At 39.6% G+C, this 25,433-nt stretch overlaps 1 protein-coding gene across 5 annotated transcripts in view; it reads right to left on the reverse strand.

Annotated features, from left to right (window-relative positions):
• The window catches only part of CACNA2D3 (calcium voltage-gated channel auxiliary subunit alpha2delta 3), a 648,666-nt gene that overhangs the window by 421,779 nt on the left and 201,454 nt on the right, over positions 1-25,433 (reverse strand). For all 5 annotated transcript variants that reach the window (XM_072989633.2, XM_072989631.2, XM_072989630.2 and 2 more), the window contains exon 4: positions 1,249-1,308. In XM_072989633.2, the coding sequence (XP_072845734.2) occupies positions 1,249-1,308 (60 nt within the window). The remainder of the gene's footprint in view (positions 1-1,248; positions 1,309-25,433) is intronic.

The following is a 25,433-nucleotide window of genomic DNA, read 5'->3' on the forward strand; positions in this document are numbered from 1 at the left end:
ACTATTATTTCTTCTGAATCCATTTTCACACAGTCAGACAGGACCCTGATTTAACTGTGGTTTTGTGTAGCTCAGAAATGGACAAACGTTGGCTTGTGGGCCATGTATCCCTCCCAGGGTCCTAAATGCAACATTTTAAATCACCACCACATCCCAAGCTTCCTCACATATCTCTTTTTTAAAACTGACCCAAATAATGTCATTGGTCCCTCTGGAGATATGGGAAGCCATTTTGCCATGATTTAAAGCCCTCTCACATACTTGAGTCCCCACATTCATGGGCAAAATGTGATTAAAAACAACCAACACAAGAGAATACGAGGGAGCTTTTTTAGCCTAAAAAAAATTCAAAAGAAAATTATTTTTGTAACTAGGCGGGGGATCAGAAGCAGGTGCAGCCTTCTTAAGTTGACAGGTGGATATAGATGTCCCTCAGACCTCTAGCACAGTGGTTCTTAACCTTTGTTACTCGGATGCTTTTGAACTGCAACTCCCAGAAACCCCAGTCAGGACAGCTGGTGGTGAAGGCTTCTGGGAGTTGCAGTCCCAAAGTCCTGAGTAACCCAAGGTTAAGAACCAGTGCTCTAGCATGACTCAGTTAATTAGTACTGTTAATTAGTACCATTTATATGTAAGTATTTCAGTGTGGAAGGAATAGTCACTCTCGAGTTGGCCTTCTCAGCCACACTAAACGCTGTTCCAAGTGCTCTGTTCAGAGCACGTTACCATAGTCTCTCAAGACTGTAAGTAGATATAAGAACATTCCCTTTAAAAAAAATAAATTACTGTCCTGACCTAGACTTTACATTTAGTCTGCAGCTTGTGTATTTGAACATGAATTTCTGGACATGTTCAGTTCTGTAGGTTTTAATCATATCCCCTGAAGGTCAATTTCTTGCTTAATGTGCTGCAACTAAACACAGACCTCTAGTTTTGGTGTCTGAACTTTTGACCAAAGTAAAAAATGTCAATAAAAATGGTGAAGAGACACCATCTGCTAGATCTCATCATAAACCACAGAAATATATACTCTGAAAAAATAGCTGAATGTTGACAATTTGCTGTTCTGTAACAGCCCTTAGTGTGGTAGCTTATTTTTTAGGAGTACTGTACACTGCTTGGTTACATCCCAGAAACAAAGATGAGGCTTCCATACAAGGAAAGCGGCTTCTGTGGCCTCTCTTCTGTACATGAGACAGAACATCTCCCCAAACCTTTGACCTTAACATATCAGATATATTTTCCTACCTGTAAATCAGCATCAAATTCATGTTTCAGGTGAGCCTCTTCTGCAGCTTCAACAAGACGCTAAAGAGAGAGGGAAATACAATGTTATATTCTAAAGATTCCAGTTTCCATCTCAGTGACCATAAACTGTCAGAATGTAGCCTTGCAACCAACCTTGTAGAAAATTAGTTCCACTCAATTTACCCATGTCTTTGAACCATCATTGAATCTGCTGTTACACACAGGAGGTTAGGGACACTTGAGAGTTAGATCAGCCCTTTGTCATGACCTCCACTGTTCAAAATGCTGCAACATATTTATTGATAAAAGAAATTATTTTCCTCAACGTAGTGATTGCTTTTGTACTACTGTAAATACCCAACAATATCATTTTTATGTATTTTGGCATTACCTATATAAATAGTAAATACCCATCAGCACATACATTTTGTGGAAAGACAAGAAAGAGACCATTTAAAACCCCATAACTTGTCTTGGGTGATCTGAGAGGTGATTTCACTTGTGCAAGGCAGCCCCACTGAATCTCACGCCACCTAGTGTCTTGGGGTCAGAAGATATTGTTATGAGATTGAAGGAGAATGGGACTTGTAGTCAGAGATTAAAGGAGAATGGGATTTGTAGTCAATAGAGCAGAGATAAAATGGAGTCTGTTAGGTTTTAAAAGTGAAAGGAAAACATGGGTATGTGAGAAAGGCAGAGAGGTTGTTTTTCTTAATTTACAGCCAGCCTGGCACAGCATGAATCCTGATAAGAGGACGACAGGAGGCGCAGAGAGCACAGACCCAACAAATTATTTTCTAATTGGAATGGAGATAAACCACCTGCATCTTCATGAGAATTATGGGTGGAACAGACAATTATGCCTCTTTGAGTTGATTGGTTTATGGTCAAGAAGAAGGAAGTCTGAGTAATGTAGAAAACGGATGATGGGTTATGTGGGAGAGAGTCTTGTGAACCTCTTGTGAACTTCTTGTTCTATTCAAGATCCAAGATGATGGATTGATGGTTTGAGTATGTGGCTTGGAGGAGAAACAGCATGTAAGTAAGGGAAAGAAGGAGGTGGGATTAGCCCACCTTAGCCTAGTTTAGTGCTTGTTAATTTTAATGGGAATTAGTTGTTGTATTTAACTGTGTTTGAACATGTTCTTTATGCTATGCTTGAGCAAAAACAAACTGTTTCTATGAAACTATATATTTTCTTAATAAAAAATTAATCATAAAAGTCTTCAACAAGGATGGGCTCTCAAATCAGCAAGGTTTGGTTAAATCCAGAGGAGTGGTAACGGTCATTGACTAGCTACCAGAGAAGTCCTGATTAACTGAGCTGTTGTGAGTTTTCAGGAACTACAAAGCCCATGTCTCTGTACTTGAAAAGTACTGGGTAAAAGTAAAGTGTTCTTTTAAGGTCAGGCTTATTCTAGACACAAAGGCTATGCACTGCTGGAGGTTGAGGAATTGCCGCAGAGTAAAGGTGGTAGATTTGTGGCTGAGGAATTCCCTGACCGAAGCATCTATGCTCCTTAGGGAGATTCATTCCTGACAGATATAACTGAGGGAGAAGGAATAACTGTATGATTGTGTGAGATGAGTGTCATTCATATATCTAGTTCAAACCATATTTCATGATGGTTGTTGTAAGTTTTTTGGGCTGTTTGGCGGGAGTGGCTGGCAGAAAAACTGGCAAAACGTTAGGAACAAAAACCTCCAGAACACAGCCAAACAGCCTGAAAAACCTGCAACAACCATCAGATCCCGGCCATGAAATGCTTCAATAATACATATTTCATGAATTGAATAGGAGTGGAGAGAAGGGGAATGCCATATAATAAAGCTCTTATGAAGGGGCTGGCAGAAACCTGTCGAAATAAACTGAAGTACTTGAGCTTTTCAGCTGTAGATAGGAAGGTGAAAATGTAGACTAAGATGGCAGAATGAATATTAAATATTAAATTAAAAATTAAATGCTGGGATCCACTGCCTGAAGAAGGGAGGTCATCAGCTTGGCTTTGACTCTGCTTTTCTTCCCAGAAAGTCAGCAGTTGCCCACCATAAGTGTTAACTACAAAGTCTGTCTACTTTCTCCTCTTCCAGTCAGGAGACCTTCCAACAACAGCCATGGCCTCAGGTGGCTGGCTGGAAATAATTGAGCAGATACCCTGATGTTGTCATTCAGAGCCTGGGAAAGTCACTGCTCTGGAATTCTGCTCCCAGAATTCCCTGAGCAAAATGTTGAGTGGGGCCTTAGGAGCCTCTGGGAGCCCACTCAAACAATTTCCCCAAGCTCTGTTCTTGTGAAGGAGATCAGTGTAGTGTGCTATCCTCTGAGGGGAGCAGACAAGATATAATAAATGGTTGTGCCGTAGGAGAATTGATTAGGATAGAAGAGGGAGAAACGGGGAGGAATAGGGCTGTGGAGATATTCTTGGCTGAAGGAAGGCAAGCAAGAAAAGGGGAGGAGTTAGATTTAATGAGATGGGATGAGACTATAAAAGAGGAGGAGGAAGGAAAGAGAGGGGAACAACAACATGGAGTGGAAAGGGAGGACAAGAACACAGAGACAGAGGAGAAAGAATTACAAAGGTACAGATTGGTTGAATTACTACAGGAGTTCCCTAATCTCAGGACTGGGGGAAGCTTCGTACCAGACCCCCCGAGAAGGATAAAGCAAAGCTAAAAACAGGATGGAGCATGGTAGCGGTACCGTGTTCACAAGACAGAGGAAAGAAGGTAACCTATATTGGTACCACCAGCTACCTACCATATCTGGAGGGGAACTACATGAAACATCCCTGTTGTGGGATGATATGTGCCTCCTTGAGTTTCCCAATGTGGAGCAAAACCGATCAAAGTCCACATGGGATGAAGAGGGAATGAAGGTGGTAAATAATGTTTATTGTCTATTGCTTAGTGTCTGTTGCTTTGTTTGTTTGTTTGTTTGTTTGTTTGTTTATTTATTTAGATATATATGTATGTTTTTTGTATTTTTATTTGTCTAGATGCTGCCTAGAGTGGTCACAATGACCAGATAGGCGGGGCACAAATAAAATAAATAAATACATAAATAAATGTGAATGTGGCAAACATTAAAAGTTACAAGTTATTGCCTGAGTTAAGTTGTTTGGACCCTTTCTACGTTGATGCTACTGCAGTTAAAAAGAATAAAGAACCCCTGTTTGTACCGTTATCTTCCTCTCCATCTGTTTTTCCCGCTGAAAGAAAGCCTATCATAGACAAAGAACCCAATCACAGTTCTGATTATGCCCATTATCCCAACCAGCTTGATTCTTAACTTCCAGATATTCTTTAAATACACACATGCTCGCTCGCTCTCTCTCTCTCTCTCACACACACACACACACACACACACACACACAGACATAAAACTTTGAAAGAAAATATAATAATTATTGTGATAATATTTAACACACTTACACCTACATATAGTAATCATAATTGCATGCCATGCAGTCATATCTGATTATAACAATCCATTCCAGTGCTTCCTAAATCTACAGTACTTAAAAGTGTTTCCCATTCCCCTTTTTAACATGTTGTAAAATTGTTTTTAATCTTTGTTTTAAATCTTAACATAGGTTTAACTCTTTTTAATATGATATTTATATAATATTTTAGAACTGTGGTTGTTTTATAGTTTTATCTCTTGTGAGCGACCTATGGGGGAAAAAGCAGCATATAAACAAACAAACAGATTTCTAGGGGTGCCCTGGGGCCATAGAGGCTGGCTTTTCTCCTACAAGACACAGTGGGGAAAACAATTGCAAGCCAGGTGCCCCATTTCACTAAGCTGTACAGCTACCCACATCATCAAAACTCTAGTGCTGAAAAGCAATCAGCAGGTGTTTTATACATAATTGGAAATTCTGCAGAATATTTTTGCAGCATTTTACCTCATAGAAGCATTTATTATCTCAGCTGATTCAACTTCATAATGAGTACTCAGTGCCTACCATATCTGTGGTATAAGCTTTAATTCATAGACTTTATGTTGTTTGTATTGAACCCACTTTTCTGGATGAAATAAATGGAAACCAAGAGTTACGCCTTTTAGCTGTAATTCAAAGGAGGCTTTTGCATGCCAAAAAGGATATTCAACTTTTATTTTTACTCACTAAACATCTGGACTTATTCATAGTCTCCTACAGCCTTCGAAGACATGAGAAACAATTGTTCAGTGAGAAATGTTACATTGGTAGACAACTGTTGATCCAGATGGTTCCTTCAACACAGTTTTAATGCAAGCTATGAACAACTATTTGTTTCTTAAAATATAAATAACACAGACCCTGAAGATGGCTAGCAACCGTCATTAATCTATAATCAATAAAGGAATCAAAATCATAAAAATGAAAATGAATCACACCAGTCACAATAAATCAAAAACATATAATAAATTCTCCACCCAACTGAAAAGGGCATCAGAAAAAGGATGATTTTACAAAATACTCTGCAGCAGTTTTAGAAAAGGAGCCAGATTAATCTTCTGGGACACCTTCAACACTACTGGGTCTTGAATCATCCTCCTTTCCTAAACAGAAACAAGCCATACTAGATAGGGGGGTATAACGTATTCATTTAACATGTATCTACACTACAAAGTCAAATCATCCGATCTGGAAGACATCAGAGAGCACAACAGAAGGCTGGCTCCATGTGTAAAATTGCTTGCATGACTGCCTATTTATGCTACAAAATCCCTACAGTACATTTCACTTAAAAATGTTCATGCTTGTATCTCAAAATCAATACACAGAGACACAGAGAAATTGGTGCAGAGATGTAGAAAAGACACTATTATACCTCAGAGTATTATACCTCAGAGTTCTTATTAGAATTTCACTGTGGATTTCTTTACAGACTCAATTCATCTCAATTGTGGACTTTGTTTTTTACTGCTGCCTTCAACCTTTTCCATCATTATTGGCTTTTCCAGAGACAATGATGTGCCCAAAGTAGGACAGCCTCAGTTTCAACATTTATGCCTTCATATCTACACACAATAATTAGTATGAAGCAGTTTTTCCTTGTCCTTGTAAAGTATTTGCAGTAATCCACAGCCTCCAATTTTTCATGGTAAATATAATTTGTTCACATCACTTTTTAGATGTAGTCCATGATACATGTTCATTAGTTTCTGTGTTTTCCAATTCAATTCTTCTAATTCATTTTGAGTCCAATCTATTATTCCAGTTGGGTATCTAATCACTGGAAATGCCCATGTGATTATGGCTTTGATTGTATTTCCACCATTTAATGTTGATTTTAAGATTTTCCACAGTCTTTCAATATATTCCATTTCTGTCAGTTCTTTAAATTATTGTATGTGTGAAGAATGTTATCTGATTCTAGTATTGCAAGGTGTTTATAATTTTCATCACTTGAGAGTGGTTTTATAATACTGCATTTTTTTTAACTCTATTCCATCTAGTTTTTGGATTTTGCCATGGTGTATAGATAGAGCTACACATTTATCAATTCCAAATTTTATTTAAATATATTCATTAAATATTTGCACTGTGTTTAGCAGTGAATCTATCTCTGTGGAACTTTTTAGATATAGTTTTAGGTCATCCATTTATAAGAGATGATTGATTTTTCCTGCTTCATCTGAAATATCACAATGAAACAAATGCCTTTTTGTAGTCTATCCAGGCCATGTTAAGGTTTGTTTTTCGTTTTTTTGCATTCTTAAGGTTTGTTTTTTGTCGTCGTCGTCGTCGTCGTCGTCGTCGTCGTCTTCTTCGTCTTCTTCTTCTTCTTCTTCTTCTTCTTCTTCTTCTTCTTCTTCTTCTTCTTCTTATTCTTATTATTCTTATTCTTATTATTATTATTGTTGTTGTTGTTGTTGTTGTTGTTGTTGTTGTTGTTGCTGCTGCTGCTGCTGCTGCTGCTGCTGCTGCTGTTTTTGTTGTTGTTGTTGTTGGAATAATTCCAATAAAAATATTGTAATAGGAGTGTGTGCATTAACAGATAAACTTATTTGTCCCTTCTCTCCAAATTTCCTTCATGGGAAACTTTAAATAAATATCTGATGCACTTTAGGGTTTGAAATCTTGAGTTATATCTTGGTGGTCTACGGTAACAAAAGAGAATTAAAGTCTGCTGTGGTACAGATAAGGCTAAGAACCACTGCTATAGGATATAAGAGTTTGGAGACTGAACATTACTGTATATGGTCTCTTATTCATGAGGATTTCGTTCCGTTACTGCCACGCACAAACAACTGCAGTTGACTGAAAAGCGCAGGAATGGGCATTACAGAATTGGCAGTAGCCAATATTGATTAGCTCAACATGGTAACAGTGTTGTGTTTTGAACAGAAGGAGCACTATGGGTCTAGAATAGGCAACATTTTTCCACTTTGCCCAAGAAACAGGTTATCATCCCAAGAGATGCTGCTGAATTCATTACAGGTGATGCTTGGGTAGAACCGGGCACCAGTTGCAGCATACCTAGTTACAGACATAGCTTTCAGAACACAACCAGGTACTGTGTGGGTTTGGGGTCAATTCCAACTTGGAACTGTAACAACTGTAAAGGTACTTAATGAGAATCTTCACTTGATGAAGAGGACCCTAGCCCAAGAAAGCTTATTCCAGTATAAATCTGCTAAGGCTTCAAGGTGCCAACAGACCCTTTCTTGACTTTTACTGTTATTTTGGATTGACAAGTTCTACGTGAAAAAGCAATGAATTCATTCAATAAACAAATAACCTTTACTTAATAAAAAACTAAATGTTTTTGGAGATTAAATGTCACAGATATTAAAATACCGAAAAAAAGAAAGAAGCCGACAGAAGCATTCAAAGAGCATGAACCTTAACACTACCATATTTCCCACTGAACGGCTAATTAGACACCAGGAAAAACAGAATTTAAGCACCATTTTAAATTCATTTCACAAAAGAGCATTCCCTTCCTGGTTTTGAGCAGCACTCCATAAACCACAAACTCCAACCATCAAAGTAAAAGCAGAGTAAGTTAAGGAAGCATAGCTGTTTGGAATTACTTACCTTATAGTAGTGTATAAATGTCAGAGTAATGTAAGTATATGTTCCAACAAAGGAAAAATGCTTACTATCACTGCCAAGGTGACCTTTTCTCTCACAGCACGCTCTGAACATTCTTCATTATTAAGTGGTCATCAGTTTATCATAATAATGTGGTACAATCTGGTACTCTCCCAACTACAACAGTATTATGCACTTCAGAAAGAATGGGCTATTTCTATAATTATTACTTATTAATTTAGTAATGTCTAATAGTATGAAGTTTTAGGAAGAGTATAAGTGGGTAATGCTACTGTAGTAATTGTATTTTCTCCCCCCTCCAAAAAAAAATAGTCCTGAGAGTTACAAATATTTTAATGATTTCATCAATTTTTTGTTAGCTTTGTTTCCAAAAGATTACATAATACTCTGGAGCTTACCAAATTTAAAAAACATTAGCAACATTAACTTCCAGCTACTACCTAACTTGTAGGTTTGTTTCAAAGGTGAAGAAGGTACATCATTTTCAGAAAGGTTTGTATGGGAGAAACTAGAAGGGCATTCATCTAGCCATTTGTGCCTGCTTCTCACTCAATTTTTCAGTTTTTATTCTGAATACATGATATTTAGTGATCTGATCTTTTGGCACGAGTATATGGTATAATTTATTCGGCAGACAGGGCTTGTGGATGGTGGTGGTGGGAAGGTGTTGTAATGTTTCCATTCACATTATTTTGCCTAGCTTTGGGCTTCTGTGAATTGTTCCTTTAGGGCCATTGTCAGCATGCCCAGATGACTTCACAGAGCAAGGCATGGTGTGAGACTGAATCCTACTCCTTCTGCTCATATTAGTAAGGACTACAATTGCAATGCAATTTGTAAATTGTATTTTTTTAAAATATTTTTCTTCTACTTTAGCAGTACTGCACTAAAATGACACAGAACTTACTCAAATGCTTACCATGTCTTGTCAGTTCAGTGCTATTTCACTTGCTTTTTAAAAAAGGGTTGGGTAAGAGGTTGGTGGCAGAGAATGAATGCGAATATTCCTATCCCAGCTGGACCTAATGAGGGTTCAGCCACTGGGACTGGCCATCCATTCATGAATCCTGGCACTGCAAAGGTCCTGTTCTTCCTGCCAGTGGTGCCAGGAGCTACACTGTTTCCCTGCTTAGCTGGCCAGGAGGTGGGAGGACAAGTCTCCCCACATGGCTACTGAGTGGCCAAACAAGCAGGGAGACAGCAGAGACCCTGGCACCATTGGCAGGAAGGGAGGGACCTTTGCAGTGCCAGGATGCAAGAGTAGATGAACCAGTCTTGGGAGCCGGACCCTCATTACGTCCTGCTGAGAAGGGGATATTCGCATTTGGTTACGAATACGAATATCCCCCTATCTAAACAGGTCTGTGTGACATGCAAGCAGTTGAAACATATTTTCCTGGGATAATTAAATATTTCCATGTAACCCATAGAAGACATTTAAATGACAGGATGAAGTACAGAGAAATTCACATCAATCTAAGAGACACATTTGTGTGGTCATCCCCTAAGTTAAAAAAAATGTTTTTTTTTAAATAGTCTTGTTAAGAAAGGCTTAGATTCATTAGTGTTGCTGAATGACTTATTCAGGAAATATTTTAGTACCCAAGGATACTAAAGACACTGGTAGTTCATCATAATCCAGCAATAGCATACTCATGTCCTGCTTATAATCTTCCCACAGACATACAAGGGCAGCACAGGAGAAAAAAAAGAGATGATACAGAAGGGGCAAAGTATATTTCCAGTTTGGTGAGCTTAATAGAGATGGTAAGATCACTGAAGAAGACAGGAGGGCCTGGCATGCTCTGGTCCATGGGATCACGAAGAGTCGGACATGACTAAACAACTAAACAACAAAAAGATCTCTGAAAGAAAAATAATGGTAAATGCAAACATATCACCTAACAAACCTGAGCCCACAACATTCAGTAAACATCAAAAAGAAGAGTTTTGGAAATTAGAGATGCATAGAAGTGTATCTCTGATATGGCTTGACCACTGAAATAAACATTCCATAAACCATTTCTGACAGGAGTAAGTCAACACAAAACGCTGCAAATTTTGAACAGATTCTTGAATCAGCTGCATATCCGGCAAAGTGATTATAGACAGTAGGGGCTTGCTTTTCATAAACTGAGCAAGCATTTTTTAAAAATCTGATTTATGTTTTTGAAAACCATTCCCTTCCACCCAACCGGTCTCTACTTAAGCTACTTTTCTGGCAGCTATTCTGATGGCTATTTTTCAAATGTCAATCATTGAATCCTCAAAAGAAAATTATTCCTGCTACAAGATTTTTTCCTTCATTTTTAACTTTATCTGTCTTGTTATTTAGAAGATACAGCACCTTGAAGATTGTGGTGAAAAGAACATATAGGAGAATTAGGCATGCCATTTTGAGCTCACTGGGGAATGAATGGAATATCCTGTTTGGCAGATGTGACAGAGGGGGTGCTTGGCAGTGCAGTTGGGGGGATTGTGGCAAGTCATTCTCAGTCACTTTCTCTCATGCTGAACTATCTCACCAGGTTGTAGGGAAGAAAAGTTGGAGGGGGGGCAGAATTAGGCATGCCATTTTGAGCTCACTGGAGGAAAGGTGGGATGGAAACTATTGCTAAGACAAGACACTGACTGATGTGTAAAATGTGTGCTTTGAGCTTGCATGGGTAATGGTTAACTGATTAAAAAAAAGCCAGGTTCTTGCATTTTTATTTATTTATTTATTTATTTATTTATTTATTTATTTATTTATTTATTTATTTATTTATTTATTTATTTATTTATTTATATTTTTTTATATCCTGCCTATCTAGTCAATTAAGACCACTCTAGGCACCCTTGTCTGGTGTCTTTTTGTAAAGAATAGTGAGCACAAGGGGGATCCTATAGACCATCCTGACTGCTGATATTGGTACTGTCAACATTCAGGCCTGCCCTTGTTATATAAATTTTGGCATCCTTTTTTCCTGCTGGCAAGGTAGGCATTATAATGCAAGGCCATGTCAGGCCATTTCTTGGCATTTTGAATCATGGATATGGAAGCAATAATTCATACCAGGGATATGGAAGCAACCATTCATAAACCAGAGGTTTTGGGAAGAACTGAATATGCCAGAGAATATATGAAATAGGTAGGATACTGTGACGGCTGCGATGACGTCACCTGCCTGTCACTGGTAGTGCTGGAGCTCATCTGCCTATAGCAGGGCGGGAGGTGGGACTACAGGGGGTGGAGTTATGTATATAAGGGGGGAGTGAATGATGTGTGAAAAAAGAGGGACCAGATAGGGACTGGCTAGGGACTTGGTTAGGTCTTGAAAGGAACTGAAGGCATGTACAAGTTATGAAGCACTGAGTATATAAGGTCTGAGTGTTAGTGTGTTTGAGAGGATACTTTATTTATGTATAGATTATAGTGATTAACTTATTTACTTGTTATAATAAACAATCCTTTTTATTTTAAATCCATACCTTTGTCTGAGGTGCCAGATATATGTGTGTGGTTGGTGGCAGCATGTGTTGAGAAAGAGAGTTTGAAGTGGCGTCCCCTCTGTGACGTAGGAGGAGGCAGGCACAGATACTAATTCAGGGAATGTTTAATTATTAAACTTATTTGCAAATTGGGAACCACATGTACATGAGCAAGAGGGAACAGCCCTTCATCTCCAAGTTTTAAAAAGCTCAATAGTTTATGTTTACCCAATCATTGTCAGGTCAATGCTGTATCAAGTCACCCAGGGATATAAATGCCTGTTACAAGCTTTCCCCACTGATTCTGCTGTCTCCAGAAAGCAAGCCCACCTTGGGTTCAGTGAGCTTACTCTTTAAGAGCAAAGGTGTTGCCTTTAAGACTGAAGACTGGTCAAACTACCTCCTACAGCAATCTGGAACCTCCAGGAAGGCCTTCAACAGCTATCATGGTTCCAGCGGAGGTGCAGTCAGGGTTGGGCATAAGACCTCTCCTTCACTGATATCACAAAATCAGTTGAGTGAATGCAAAGATGGCTACAATGTCTCTCAATAACTCCTCACTTAAGCCCACTGTAAGACCAAAAGCTGAAATGAAATCTATGAAATGAGGTTAACATGAAATGTACGAACATGCCTTTGTTGGTCACAGTCTGAGGCTACAATCCTGCAGATGGTTAATCTGAATATAGTAGAACTTTCTTCCCAGTAAATGCGCATAATTATGAGACATGCAGACCAATAAAAAGGGTTTTCTGTGCATCAAATTGAAAGCCTCATGTCACTCAACTAGGACCTAAAAGTAGGGCATGAAAATTAATCTAATTAAAACGAGTATCTTTGCAATTAAACACCACTCAGATGCTAAGAGTGAGAAATCCACTTAATTAAACAGATTATACAATGTTGTCTTGGTTAGCTTGGGAGACTCAAAAATGTCCATCAGTGTAGTAGCAGCCCAGCATAAATATATTTATGTCTTGTTAACCTGTTGTCTCAGGTTAAGCTTGCTTTTATTCATAATGATTTGAATTCAACCACAGCAAATAATTAAATAAGGAATTACAATAACCATATTTGTCCATCATCCATACATAATTTCTCCCCTCCCCATTCTTTTTTGCAATATTCCTCACAATATTGCCAAAATGAACACAGTAAAAACATGGTATACATATTTCATAAGACACTAAGAGGCAATAACTATTATTCAAATATTCGATTTAAAATCCCATCCCCCAAAATCATTATTTTACTAAACCAAAACAACTGAGTATTCTTACATAATTTAATCAGTTTGTGCCAAACCCTGGACCTTGGTAGGATGAAAAGGAGTGTGTTCCTACCAAGCACGACCAGTGTCACTGCAATACCAGTGTTCCATAATGCTGCATTACCCTGCCTTCAGGGAAAAATTATTTTAGAAAGTAAGCAAGGCAAGCTTGGTTAGTACCTAGAGGGGAGACCACCGTGGAATACAAGAAATCCTCGAGTGAGACTACAAAAGAATTGTGCCTGGAATCCTAGAGAATTACTGTCAGTCAGAGTTGACAGTATTGGGCTAAACAGACCATTGCTCTTACTTATTCATGTATTTATTTTTTGTAATAGCAGTTTCCTCTTTTTCTCTCCTTTGTGTGTTTTAAATGGTAAACCAAAGCACACTCATTCAACAAATCTGAGGATACATATTAGAATCCACTCACTGAAAATAATCCTTTACCTGATGACACAAATACCTGATTACACTCTGTCAGGAGGCTATCTATGCTCCTGTCAGGGCTCACAGATGGCACTTCTGTCATGCAATCGCAGTGCTTCACACATGATTCTCACAGGAGATCCATACAGCGTTGTACTTCTGGGAGTTCTTGGTCCACATACTGCTGAAGCCTACTTTGTAGGATTTTGAGCTTAACCTTGCTAGCATGTGAAATGAGTGCAATTGTACAGTAGTTGGAGCATTCTTTGGCACTGCCCTTCTTTGGGATTGGGATGTAGACTGATCTTTTCCAATCCTCTGGCCGCTGCTGAGTTTTCCAAACTTGCTGGCATATTGAATGTAGCACCTTAACAGCCTCATCTTTTAAGATTTTAAATAGTTCAACTGGAATGTCATCACCTCCACTGGCCTTGTTTTTAGCCAGGCTTTCTAAGGCCCACTTGACTTCGCTCTCCAGGATGTCTGGCTCACGGTCAGCAGCTTCATTCTCTGGGTTGTCCAGGATATCCAAATATTTCTGATATAATTCCTCTGTGTATTCTTGCCACCTCTTCTTGATGTCTTCTGCTTCTGTTAGGTCCCTCCCATTTTTGTCCTTTATCATGTCTATCTCTGCACAAAATGTTCCTCTAATATCTCCAATTTTCCTGAACAGATCTCTGTTTTTTCCTTTCGGTTATTTTCCTCTATTTCTTTGCATTGTTCATTTAAGAAGGCCCTCTTGTCTCTCCTTGCTATTCTTTGGAAGTCTGCATTGAATTTTCTGTAACTTTCCCTATCTCCCTTGCATTTTGTTTCCCTTCTCCTCTCTGCTATTTCTAAGGCTTCGTTGGACAGCCCCTTTGCTTTCTTGCCTTTCCTTTTCTTTGGGATGTTTTTTGTTGCTGCCTCCTGTAGAATGTTAAGAGCCTCTATCCAATGTTCTTCAGGCACTCTGTCCACCAAATCTAGTTCCTTAAATCTGTTCTTTACTTCCACTGTGTATTCATATGGGATTTGGTTTAGATTATACCTGACTAGTCCAGTGCTTTTTCCTACTCTCTTCAGTTTAAGCTTGAATTTTGCTATGAGAAGCTGATGATCAGAGCCACAGTCAGCTCCAGGTCTTGTTTTTGCTGACTGTATAGAGCTTCTCCATCTTTGGCTGCACAGAATATAATCAATCTGATTTCAATATTGCCCATCTGATGATTTCCATGTATAGAGTTGCCTCTTGTGCTGTTGGAAAGGAGTGTTTGTGATGACCAGCTTGTTCTCTTGACAAAACTCTATTAGCCTTTGCCCTGCTTTGTTTTGAACTCCAAGACCAAAGTTCCCTGTTGTTCTTTTTATCTCTTGGCTCCCTACTTTAGCATTCCAGTCCCTAACATCTTTCTTTGGTGTCAGTTCTAGAAAGTGTTGTAAATATTCATAAAATTGTTCAATTTCAGTCTCCTGAGCAATGGTGGTTGGTGCATAAACTTGGATTATTGTGATGTTGAATGGTCTGCCTTGGATTCGTATTGACATCATTCTATCATTTTTGAGATTGTATCCCATTACAGCTATTCCCACTCTTTTGTTGACTATGAGGGCTACTCCATTCCTTCTATGGGATTCTTGCCCACAATAGTAGATATGATAATCATCTGAGCTGAATTCGCCCATTCCTGTCCATTTTAGTTCACTGATGCCTAGGATGTCGATGTTTATTCTTGCCATCTCCTGTTTGACCATCTCCAGCTTACCAAGGTTCCTAGATCTTACATTCCAGGTTCCTATGCAGTATTTTTCTTTGCAGCATCGGACTTGTATCCTTTTGTTTCTGATCATGGGGCGTTCTTGGCAAAGATACTGGAGTGGCATTGCCATTTCCTACTCCAGGTAGATTGCGTTTAGTCGGAACTCTCCACTATGACCTGTTCATCTTGGGTGCCCCTGCACGGCATAGCCCATAGCTTCTCTGAGTTACTCAAGCCCCTTCGCCACGACAAGGCAGCAATCCATGAAGGGAGTCTGGATGTTACTGCTCTACATAATCCCCTGTTTTGTATTACTGGTTTCTGTGAGTCCTCTGGTGGCTCAGCCTTAACATCTGTATATTACCAGTGGCTCACAAGCAGGAAGTTTGGCACACTGGATAAACTGCTTAGGTTTTTATTGCAAAATAATAACGTGAAACCTAAAGGGAGTCAGATGTTATGAAGAAGGGTTCATCTTATACAGTGGGGTCTCGACTTACAAACTTAATCCGTATTGGAAGGCAGTTTGTAAGTCGAAAAGTTTGTAGGTCGAATCTGCATTTCCCATAGGAATGCATTGAAAACCATTTAAGCCGTATCTGCTCGTTTCCGTCCATAGAAACTAATGGGAAGCTGCTATTCCGCTTTCTGCCACTAGAGGGGGATATGTTTTTTGTTTTTTTCTTAGGTCAAGAAAAGTTCAGGAAAGGAGGGGGGAGGCAGGGAACAGTTTTAAAAGCACTTTTGAAATTTTTTTTTTCAACGAAGCCAATTTTAAAGCATGTTTTAAAGCATGTTGTGTTAATTGACCCAGGCTTTGCAAGCCAGAATGCCTCTCTCACTTCCCCCCCCCTTTTCGGTTCGTCCCATGTGTTTTTTTCGGTTTGTAACTCGAATTTAAGTGTGCAAGTCGAGTCAATATTTTTCTTTCAGAGTGGTTTGTAAGTCGAAATGTTTGTAACTAGAGCCGTTTGTAAGTCGAGGGTTGACTGTAGCTTGCTTGTCCACTGAACCACTAGATTGCTAGTTTTAATTGCTTCTATAATCCTCGATATATGCAGCATATAATACTAAATTGTTTAACATATTGCTGACCCAAAAGTCATAGCACAAGTGTCTTACCAAATCAAACAGAAGAAGAAGTCCGAAAACTTAGATTCCATTCATTTGCTTCCTATGAAATGTCCAAGAGGAGTACCCCAGATGCTCTAACACAGGGTTGGGCAGGCTACAGAGATCTAGAGACCACACTTCTCAGAGCCTTGGTAGGACAGGGTTCCTTCTGTGACATCCCCTTTTTTCTTATAAGAATGTGGGGGAGGGGATTTGGGGGTAAAGCTTTAAAGCTGTCTTGTGCTCATTACTGTTCAAGAATTTTTAATGAACTTTTCAAAAAGTATGAGGGTTGCAGGGATGCTGGGGGACAATCAAAACATTGCAAAAAAGGCTCATTTTCTCCCTAAAGGATGACCTCACAGTGTAGTGGTTAAACTGCAGTACTGTAGTGAAGGCTCTGCTCACAGTCTGAGTTCGACCCTGGTCTCAGGAAGCCATCTCGAGATTGACTCAGTCTTCCATTCTTCCAAAGCTGGTGAACTGATACCCAAGTTGCAGGGTGGGGGGATGTGTAGCCTGCATAATTATGTTGCAACCCACCCAGAAATTGCTTTGAGCACTATGGGTCAGTATACAGTATAAACAATACATTTTTAAAGCACAAATTGATTTTTAAGGCCATTTACTCTCCAGGTTTTATTTTTTTAAAAATTAAGGTGTGGGCTGCTAGAACAAATCAAGGACACTTGGCGGAGGGCCAATTTCCCACCCCTGTTCTGATGCCCCACTTTGTAATGAAGGTAATGAAGCTTCTGAGAGAGTAAGAACATAGGAGGGGTAGACATGCTTTTTGAAGTATCTTCACCAAATGTTTCTTGATGGTTATGATCTGCATGTGAAGAAATTCGGTTTGAGCTTTCAATGTAGGCACATACTATTGAATACAATCATATGGGGCTGAAGCTGTAATTTGTTACCTTGAATGCCTAACAATTATGCAGTGTAACCAATGAGATTTTTCTACACCAAGGTGACCAGATGTACTTGCAGGATGCTTTTAAACTGTCAAATGTACATTTGCACTGAAGTGCTGAAGAAAATCTAGCCTCTGAAGATGGCTCCTGAAACACAGATTAATTAAGACATCATACTCCCTCAAGCATCTCACAGAAGACTCTAAATCTGAAACAAACAAGCACCAATTATCCTGGAAGCAGGTTGGTAACAAATGATATTTCTGTGGTAGTGCTCTTGGATCTCTTTTACATAACCAGTACATGCATCGTTTGCAGACATCAAATACAGCAAAAGAGAGTAAATCGCATGGATTCCACTTAGATGTTTTTATCCTATGTTGCCAACTTGTGCACAAATGCCAGCTGGCACAAGAGTTCTGTCTGAGTTCTACTAATCTGTCTGCACTGGTGATGGGTGAGAATTTTGTTTCAGCTCACTTTGATAAAAACTGACCAAAATTAGGGGGAGGAGGGGAAAATTTATTTACTACAGAAGAAAAATGTGAGTTCGGAGCTCTTAAAAACCAGAATCTCTGTGGTCAACCATGACACTGCCATTTATAGTTTTCTCATAGGATCCTCATTAGCAGCCCTTTGGCAGTTAGAAACAACATGTTCCTCTTTAAACTGCTGGGTTTTTAAAATCATAATTAGGGAAGAAGATACAGGCAAAACCAGAACTACCAGGGTCAGGCTCTGAATACCGTTGGTTCAGTTTTGTCCATTTTGTTTGTCCCTCACCAAGATACATCTGAATCGTTTACTGTCCCTGCCATGGCTTACTACCTATCTTTATTCAGCTGTTTAATCTAAATAGTACAAACCGTAAACAGACTCCCCTAAGGCAGGAAGTTTTTCTACTGTAATGTTTAGAAAAAAATTTTTGCCTTTGGAAGCAAGGTAGTTTACTCAGAATTGCAACATAATGGCTGAAATCCTGGCTTATGTTGCAACTAGAGTAGGTTCATTTGAATCAACGGAATCCAGGGAGGAGTTGGCTTACCAAATCCTCATTGTGTCAATGAATCTACTCTAGTGTCCCTTACTATGAAAAAGCAAAAGTAATTCAGCCATTGCATACTAGAATGGGGAGACCTGGTTTCCAATCCCTGATCAGTCAATCATTCATTCAACAAATCTCACCATGAACAGCCCAAGTTTAGCATGAGAAGGACCTATTCCCCGCCCCCTTACTCTAGCACAGTGGTCGGAGAACAGGGATAAATTACCCCAAATGGGATAAAAGTGAAAATCCTGGGGGTAATGAGCAGAGTGCTACCCCCTCCCTCCCCCACCCACACCCCCTGCAGTCAAACCTCAAATTGTAAGCCACCTCTCCTTGTTACTTCCTTGGTTGCAGCAGGGCACTTGTAAATTCTCCGTTCTTTCAGAGATAGGAGATAAGCCTGCTTGATTGGTTACAGCTGTGGATTAGCCCCGGGCAATCAATCAATCCGGGTCTTCTGAATGACTGCTTCCTCTGGAAATGACTGCAAGCAAGCAGGAGGTGGGAAAGGATCAAGTTAAGGAGCGAAGGAAGGTGCGAGAGACCAATGGCTTCATCAACCTTATTTAAATGTATGTAGAAAATGTATGGAGAAAATGGAGGGAGGGTGGGTGGGTGGGTGGATGTGTGTGTGTGTGTGTGAGAGAGAGAGAGAGAGAGTGAGTGAGTGAGAGAGAGAGAGAGAGAGAGAGAGAGAGACTAACTCAAAACTATGAAAAAGAAAAGGCAAGCAAAAGAGAAAGCTTGAATTAAGGCGGGAAGTGGCTTTTTAAGGTGCTGTCTAGGTTTCTCATTGCTTCCCTTCCAAGAAGCAGGTGTCTTTGAATTTCATGGCTGCTGTCACCCTCTGCAGTGATCATAGAGCCCAAGAAAGTAAAATCTGTCACTGGCTCTTCCCCTTCTATTTGCCAGGAGGTGATGGGACCAGTGGCCATGATCTTAGTTGTTTTGATGTTGAGCTTCAGACCATTTTTTTGCAGTCTCCTCTTTCACCCTCATTAAGAGGTTCTTTAAGTCTTCCTCACTTTCTGCCATGCTTTTGCGTAATGAAGTAGTAGCAGATGTTTTTCTGGAACTCTTTGGCTTTCTCCATAATCTAGCGCATGTTAGCAATTTGGTCTCTAGTTCTTCTGCCCCTTCAAAATCCAGCTTGTACTTCTGGGAGTTCTTGGTCCATATACTGCTGAAGCCTACTTTATAGGATTTTGAGCATAACCTTGCTAGTGTGTGAAACGAGTGCAATTGTACAGTAGTTGGAGCATTCTTTGGCACTTCCCATCTTTGGGATTGGGATGTAGACTGATCTTTTCCAATCTTCTGGCCACTGCTGAGTTTTCCATTGATGATGATAAAAAAGCACACTGGTCCTTTGATATTGGGCTGTGGCACCAGGGTGGGTGACATGACCTTTAGCCTGATTTGTTCCTTTTTGCACACCACATAGAATTATTGAAGTGGTAGGGAAAGCCCCCCCCCCCAATTCTGCATTGGCTGATTCTAGCAAGCATGTCATTGCTAGCACCACTCTGGCAGCCACTGATGATGATTAAATCCTCTGCGAGGTAGCAAAAATTTAATGCAACTTACTAGGCATGTTGGACACCTTACTACTCCCAATACCACACCATGGCTGGAGTGCAATGTCTTCCAGTAAAAATAGTGCACTTATCAAATTTGGTGCATCCTGCTAGTTCGGTACACAGCCTGTGTAGATTCAATATTTTTTATTCAAATAATGTATGATTTCCTTCCTTTTGAATCAAGGGGGTAATGTTGGTGTATATAAATTTGGGGGAGGGGTAAAAGGTAAACAAGTTCCCTGACCCCTGCTCTAGCATAGTCTTGAGGAGTTCAGAAGCTGTTGCTAATGTTTAACCAAAGCTTTCTGGTGATATAATCAGACCTCTGAACACATATTTATTATAAGTTATAAACACATATCTATTATAAATAGACAGTGTCTCCTAAAAGTCCAAAGAAATCTGAATCCTAGCTACAGGTTAATGAAAACAATATGATTTCAAGCCACAGATTAAGAAGTTACCTTGTTTCCCTCATCAAATATGAACCTATGAAGTTAACTAAAAGAAGCACTGACGGCTACCAGTTTAAACCCCTTTAAAGAGGAATCGGACAAACTATGCAGAATGAGTAACTAATCTTGAGGGTAACTACATCTGTCCAACACAAGGCACCCTCCAATTCAGATACATGATTCTGACTTATTGCAACACAGTCAGCTTTCCAAGACATGAAACATATTTAGCAGATGAATTTACTTGTGCCACTCCCTATAAATTGCCACAACCAACTATGGATCTGAACCCAGGTGTCCTGAGTCCTAGTCTGACACTCTATCCAGTATACCACACTGATTCTCACAGAGGCACTATTCCATTATAGTAATCCTGCTTGCCAGCTTCCTGTGGGTAACTAATTGACCGCCATGCAATGGCAATGCAGAACTAGAGAAGCTTTGGTCTGATCCAGCTGGGCCCCTCTTACATTCGTCTTATGTTTTTAAATACAGATTCATCATGTTTTCATTTAATGGCCAGAAAACTAGAATTCAAGAAAGACCAAGGAAAATAGACAATTTCCTGACAGAATCTCTGTTCTGTCGCTTTGTGTCTATTATAAATACGCAGTGTTTCCTAAAAGTCCAAAGAAAGGCAATCCCCTGTAGAGAATACAACGGGAAGTGATTATTATTTTTTCAGTATAGCAGTAGAAATTCTAATGACTTTTGAATTCAGGAGATAATTCCCATCTCCTAAAAGGCAAAAATGAAGCCATCCATTTGAATATCTTAATTCTGGGTAGCTCATTTATATTCAGGTTAGAGGTTTTAACAATTCATTTCACTCACAGAAAACCAAAATGAAATTGAACAAGCTTATTTGATAAGCTTTGCTTAAAGTGAATTCTTTGAAATTCAAATATATTTTGCTCCACTGCCGATACAAATATTTGCACATGTGTTACAGGCAGTTAAAATTACTTTTTAAATGGACTCGACCACAACTAACTGAGACATAATTGGGTTTCCATCAATGATCAAAAGGAGCCAGTTAACCCTGGGATAAATAATTAGCTCCTGTTTAATTAAGATAATTCTCCTTTTTCAAACCCAAGGGATTAAATCCAACCCACACAAAATTCCATTGCTTTAATGAACTTCAAAGGCATGATCCTGTTTTTACCTGTGGGAACCATGAAGGAAGATAAAGGTGGTGAAGCATGGCAGCTGCACCATCTACCCATCTGGCATCTCAGCCCTCATGATTTTTTGTGGGATAGGATGGCTCTGGGAAAAGTAGCATATCAACTGTTCAGTAATCCTTTGGGCAGCTTTCAATGCCATAGTATTGTTTCTAAGGGAGCAGGGAGAGAAATCATTCAGTGAACAATTTTTAGAGCCTGTCTTTTTACCCACAAATCATGCTCATGGTAAGAGTGTCAAAAAAAAACACACCATTCCCTGAGATCTGAAATATATTTACCTACCGTTCACGACAATGTTTAAACAGCAATCTTGGTTTAACTTCTACTGTCTGTCCACATATTGGAACCAAACATTGACAGCTTCAGCAGTTATATTTGTAAAGGTCCTCATATGTAATCTCTTGGAAACTATGGGTAGCTTTGACTGTTACACAGAGCCAGCATTATTTACAACAACAACATTAGGCTCATTTATAGTATGTAACATCTATAGTAGGTAACTTCTGAACGGTAATGGCAAAATAAGGACGCATAAGCCCAGGACCACATATTTCCTACCTTTGAGGGCTAGAGGGTCAACTTACTATAATTGGTATAGAGACAGCATAATTAAACTGCCCAGAGAGTGCTTTAAGTGCTATGGGGCAGTATATAAGTGGTATGCTTTGCTTCTAGAGCAGACGTCTCGTCAAACGTCATCCATTATTTTTTCTCCTCAAAATGCACACTGTTATTTGCCAGTTGCAGACAGAGCAGAAATATAGATATCTCTCTCTCTCTCTCTAATGTAACGAAAGAGTTTAATATACTTTTCTCTCTTTCTCGTGCGTTAAACCTCTTTATTTTTCCCCTTTCAGTAATTGCAGCCTTAAAGAACTGAACTATTTTTGCACAGGAAAACATGCCCAACGACATGAGACCCTGCAGGCCCTATTTCAGCCCAATCTGTTTTCAAACTGCTTAGAAATTAAGTCCTTAATAGGAAGCCAAACTGTTGTGTATTTCCAGAGCAACATATTGGCACCTAGGGGCTGCTAATGTGCCACTGGCAACATTTTGTATGCAGCTGGGGCCAATGTGCTGTCTTATTTCACTTGTTCCAGCTGAAGATACAAACAAGGCCGACAATCTTCAGGGCGTCATATTCCACCTGACCTTTGGCATAGCCTATTTCAATCAACACATGAGGTGACCCCCATCAGTTGAGCTATGCTCTAATGGCCCCAGGCTTAAGTCCTTAAAACCTCTAACCAAATCAAACACATTAAAACATAACATCTCACAAATTAATCTGCATTATCCTGCCATTCACATAATTAAACAAATAATTTTAACCAATAATTTCAACCTCTCTCTCTGTCTGTCTGTCTGTCTGTCTGTCTATCTATCTCTCACACACACAGACACACAAACACATTTTCACATTTGCTGAGGCAATGAAAGCCAGGTTGGTTTGTCTGCAGGTTACACACCTTGCTCAGTCCTATACTTGCCTACACTTGATCAGTTCATTGTCTCTCACAAAAACATTGTGAAGATGGGCAATTTTATTTTTTAGAGGGAAATGTTATGAAATCTGCTTGTGTATTAAATAATATACAAATCTACCTCTTTGTTAATCTTCATAAAACTATTTTTGCAGAACAATTGGCGACTTTGGAAGATAATTATTTCCCTTTTCAGATCCACACTGGCCATCTCTTTTTCATTACTGAGTTCTGTTGAGTTTTTGTTTTGCTTTCTGAGAATTTAATTTATTATTATCCAGAATGCTCTTTCCCTCGGTTTTTCATTTAATTTCCATTGCTACACCGGAGTTTATAAAGTGCTTATATTTTATAATGGCCAGAATCCTACTGGCTATTAATACAAATGTAAGTGAAATCATGTACATTGCATTGGTGAATTGCTCATAATTAACAGAAGTAACAGAGGCCTTGGCTTTAACCAGAGTGGGAGCAATGCTCTAGAGTAGGGATCTCTCCATTTGAGCTTATGTATGGCGGACCTTTTGTAGCAAGGGAACTTGAGGAGCTAGCAGAATCCAGAGCTACTGAAAAAAAGAAGAAAAAGCTCTCAGAAGTTTTTGTCAATCTAAGATACTGTACAGTGGTGCATTGACTTACAAATGTCTCGACTTACGACCATTTCGAGTTACAACCAGCTCTGGCTGCAAAATTCAGCTTCGACTTGCAGCCAGATCTTTGAGCTGTGACCGGAAAAAGGCAGGGAAAAAAGCGGGGAATTAAAATTTGCTAACCATTGGTAGACGAAGAGTCTGCTTCTTTGTAGCTTTCTTGTCCCAAGGGTTAGAGTGAGTGTGATCAGAGAAGGCTTTGGACTGAAGGTGCTGCTTTCTGCTTTTTAAAAAGTGTTCTGGGTGGAGTTTGCAGCGTGGTTTTAGGCTGGGGGTTATGTTTCTGTGCTGTGTTGTTGTTTTGTTTTTTGGTTATTTTTTTAAGCCCCAGCGCCTTCAGGGCTTGGTCTGTTGTTATTTATTTAAAAAATTTTCTGCCCCAGAGCCTTCCGATGGGGCTTGCTCTGTTTATTTTTGGTTATATATCTTTTTTAAGCCCCAGTGCCTTCAGGGTGCACTCTGTTTTTTTGTTTTGTTTTGTGTGTTTGTGTGTGTGTGTGTGTGTGTGTGTGTGTGTGTGTGTGTGTGTGTGTGTGTGTGTGTGTGTGTGTGTGTGTGTGTTTCAGCCCCAGCACCTTCCAATGGGGTTTGCTCTGTTGTTTACTTTTGGTTTTTTGGGTTTTTTGAAAGCCCCAGTGCCTTCGGAGCTTGCTCTGTTGTTCATTTTTGTTTTTTTGGTGTGTGTGTGTTTTGCAGCCCCAGTGCCTTCTGATGGGGTTTGCTCTGTTGTTTATTTTTTTTAACCCCAGCGCCTTCTGATTGGGTTTGCTGTGTGGTTTTTTTTTTTAATATATATTTTGGTAAAAAATTTTAGCCAGAACGGATTATTCATGTTCCAATGCATTCCTCTGAGAAATGGTGCTTCGCCTTACAAGCATTTCGAGTTATGCCGATCTTCTGGAATGGATTATGGTCGTAGGTCAAGGCACCACTGTATCTTCAGTATCTAAAAAACTGTATTCTCCCATACAAGTCTGCCCGGCCTTTGACATTTGCTGAAGAGGCTATCACATTACAGAAGAAATCTGCTCCTTTGAAGACTGCTACAGGTGTGATCATCCAGGACCGAGCACAGCAGATGGAATGCTGGGTGCAACATTACTCTGAGCTATATTCCAAAGATAACTCAGTTACCGAAGAGGCATTAAATAATATTGAGTGCCTGCCTATCTTGGAAGAGTTAGATAGCGAACCAACTTTAGCAGAAATAAAAGTGGCCTTGGATTCCCTCGCCTCCGACAAGGCACCTGGAAAGGATAACATCCCTGTTGAAGAGCTGAAGTGCTGTAAAGACATCATCACCACCGAGCTGTATGAAATCTTTTTTCTTTGCTGGAGGGAAGGTGGAGTACCACAGGACATGAAGGATGTAAAAATTGTCACGTTGTACAAGAACAAAGGAAACAGGGGTGACTGCAATAACTACTGTAGCATCTCTCTTCTCAGCGTTGTAGGGAAGCTACTTTCCTGTGTTGTGCTGAAGAGACTACAGGTGCTTACAGACAGAGTCTATCCAGAATCACAGTGTGACATTTGAGCTAATAGATCCATCACCGACATGGTATTCTCCCTCAGACAGTTACAGGATAAATGTAGGGAATGACAGCCACTCTTTGTGGCCTTCATAGATCTCACAAAGGCCTTTGATTTGGTTAGCAGGGATGGCCATTTTAAAATACTTCCAAAGATTTGATGTCCACCTCGACTCCTTAGCATCATCATGTCCTTTCATGAAGAAATTAAGGGCACTGCAGTTTTTGATGGCTCAACTTCAGATCCCTTTG

This window comes from Pogona vitticeps, chromosome 2 (genome assembly GCF_051106095.1).
Source record: "Pogona vitticeps strain Pit_001003342236 chromosome 2, PviZW2.1, whole genome shotgun sequence".
In the NCBI taxonomy this organism is placed as follows: Eukaryota; Metazoa; Chordata; class Lepidosauria; order Squamata; family Agamidae; genus Pogona; species Pogona vitticeps.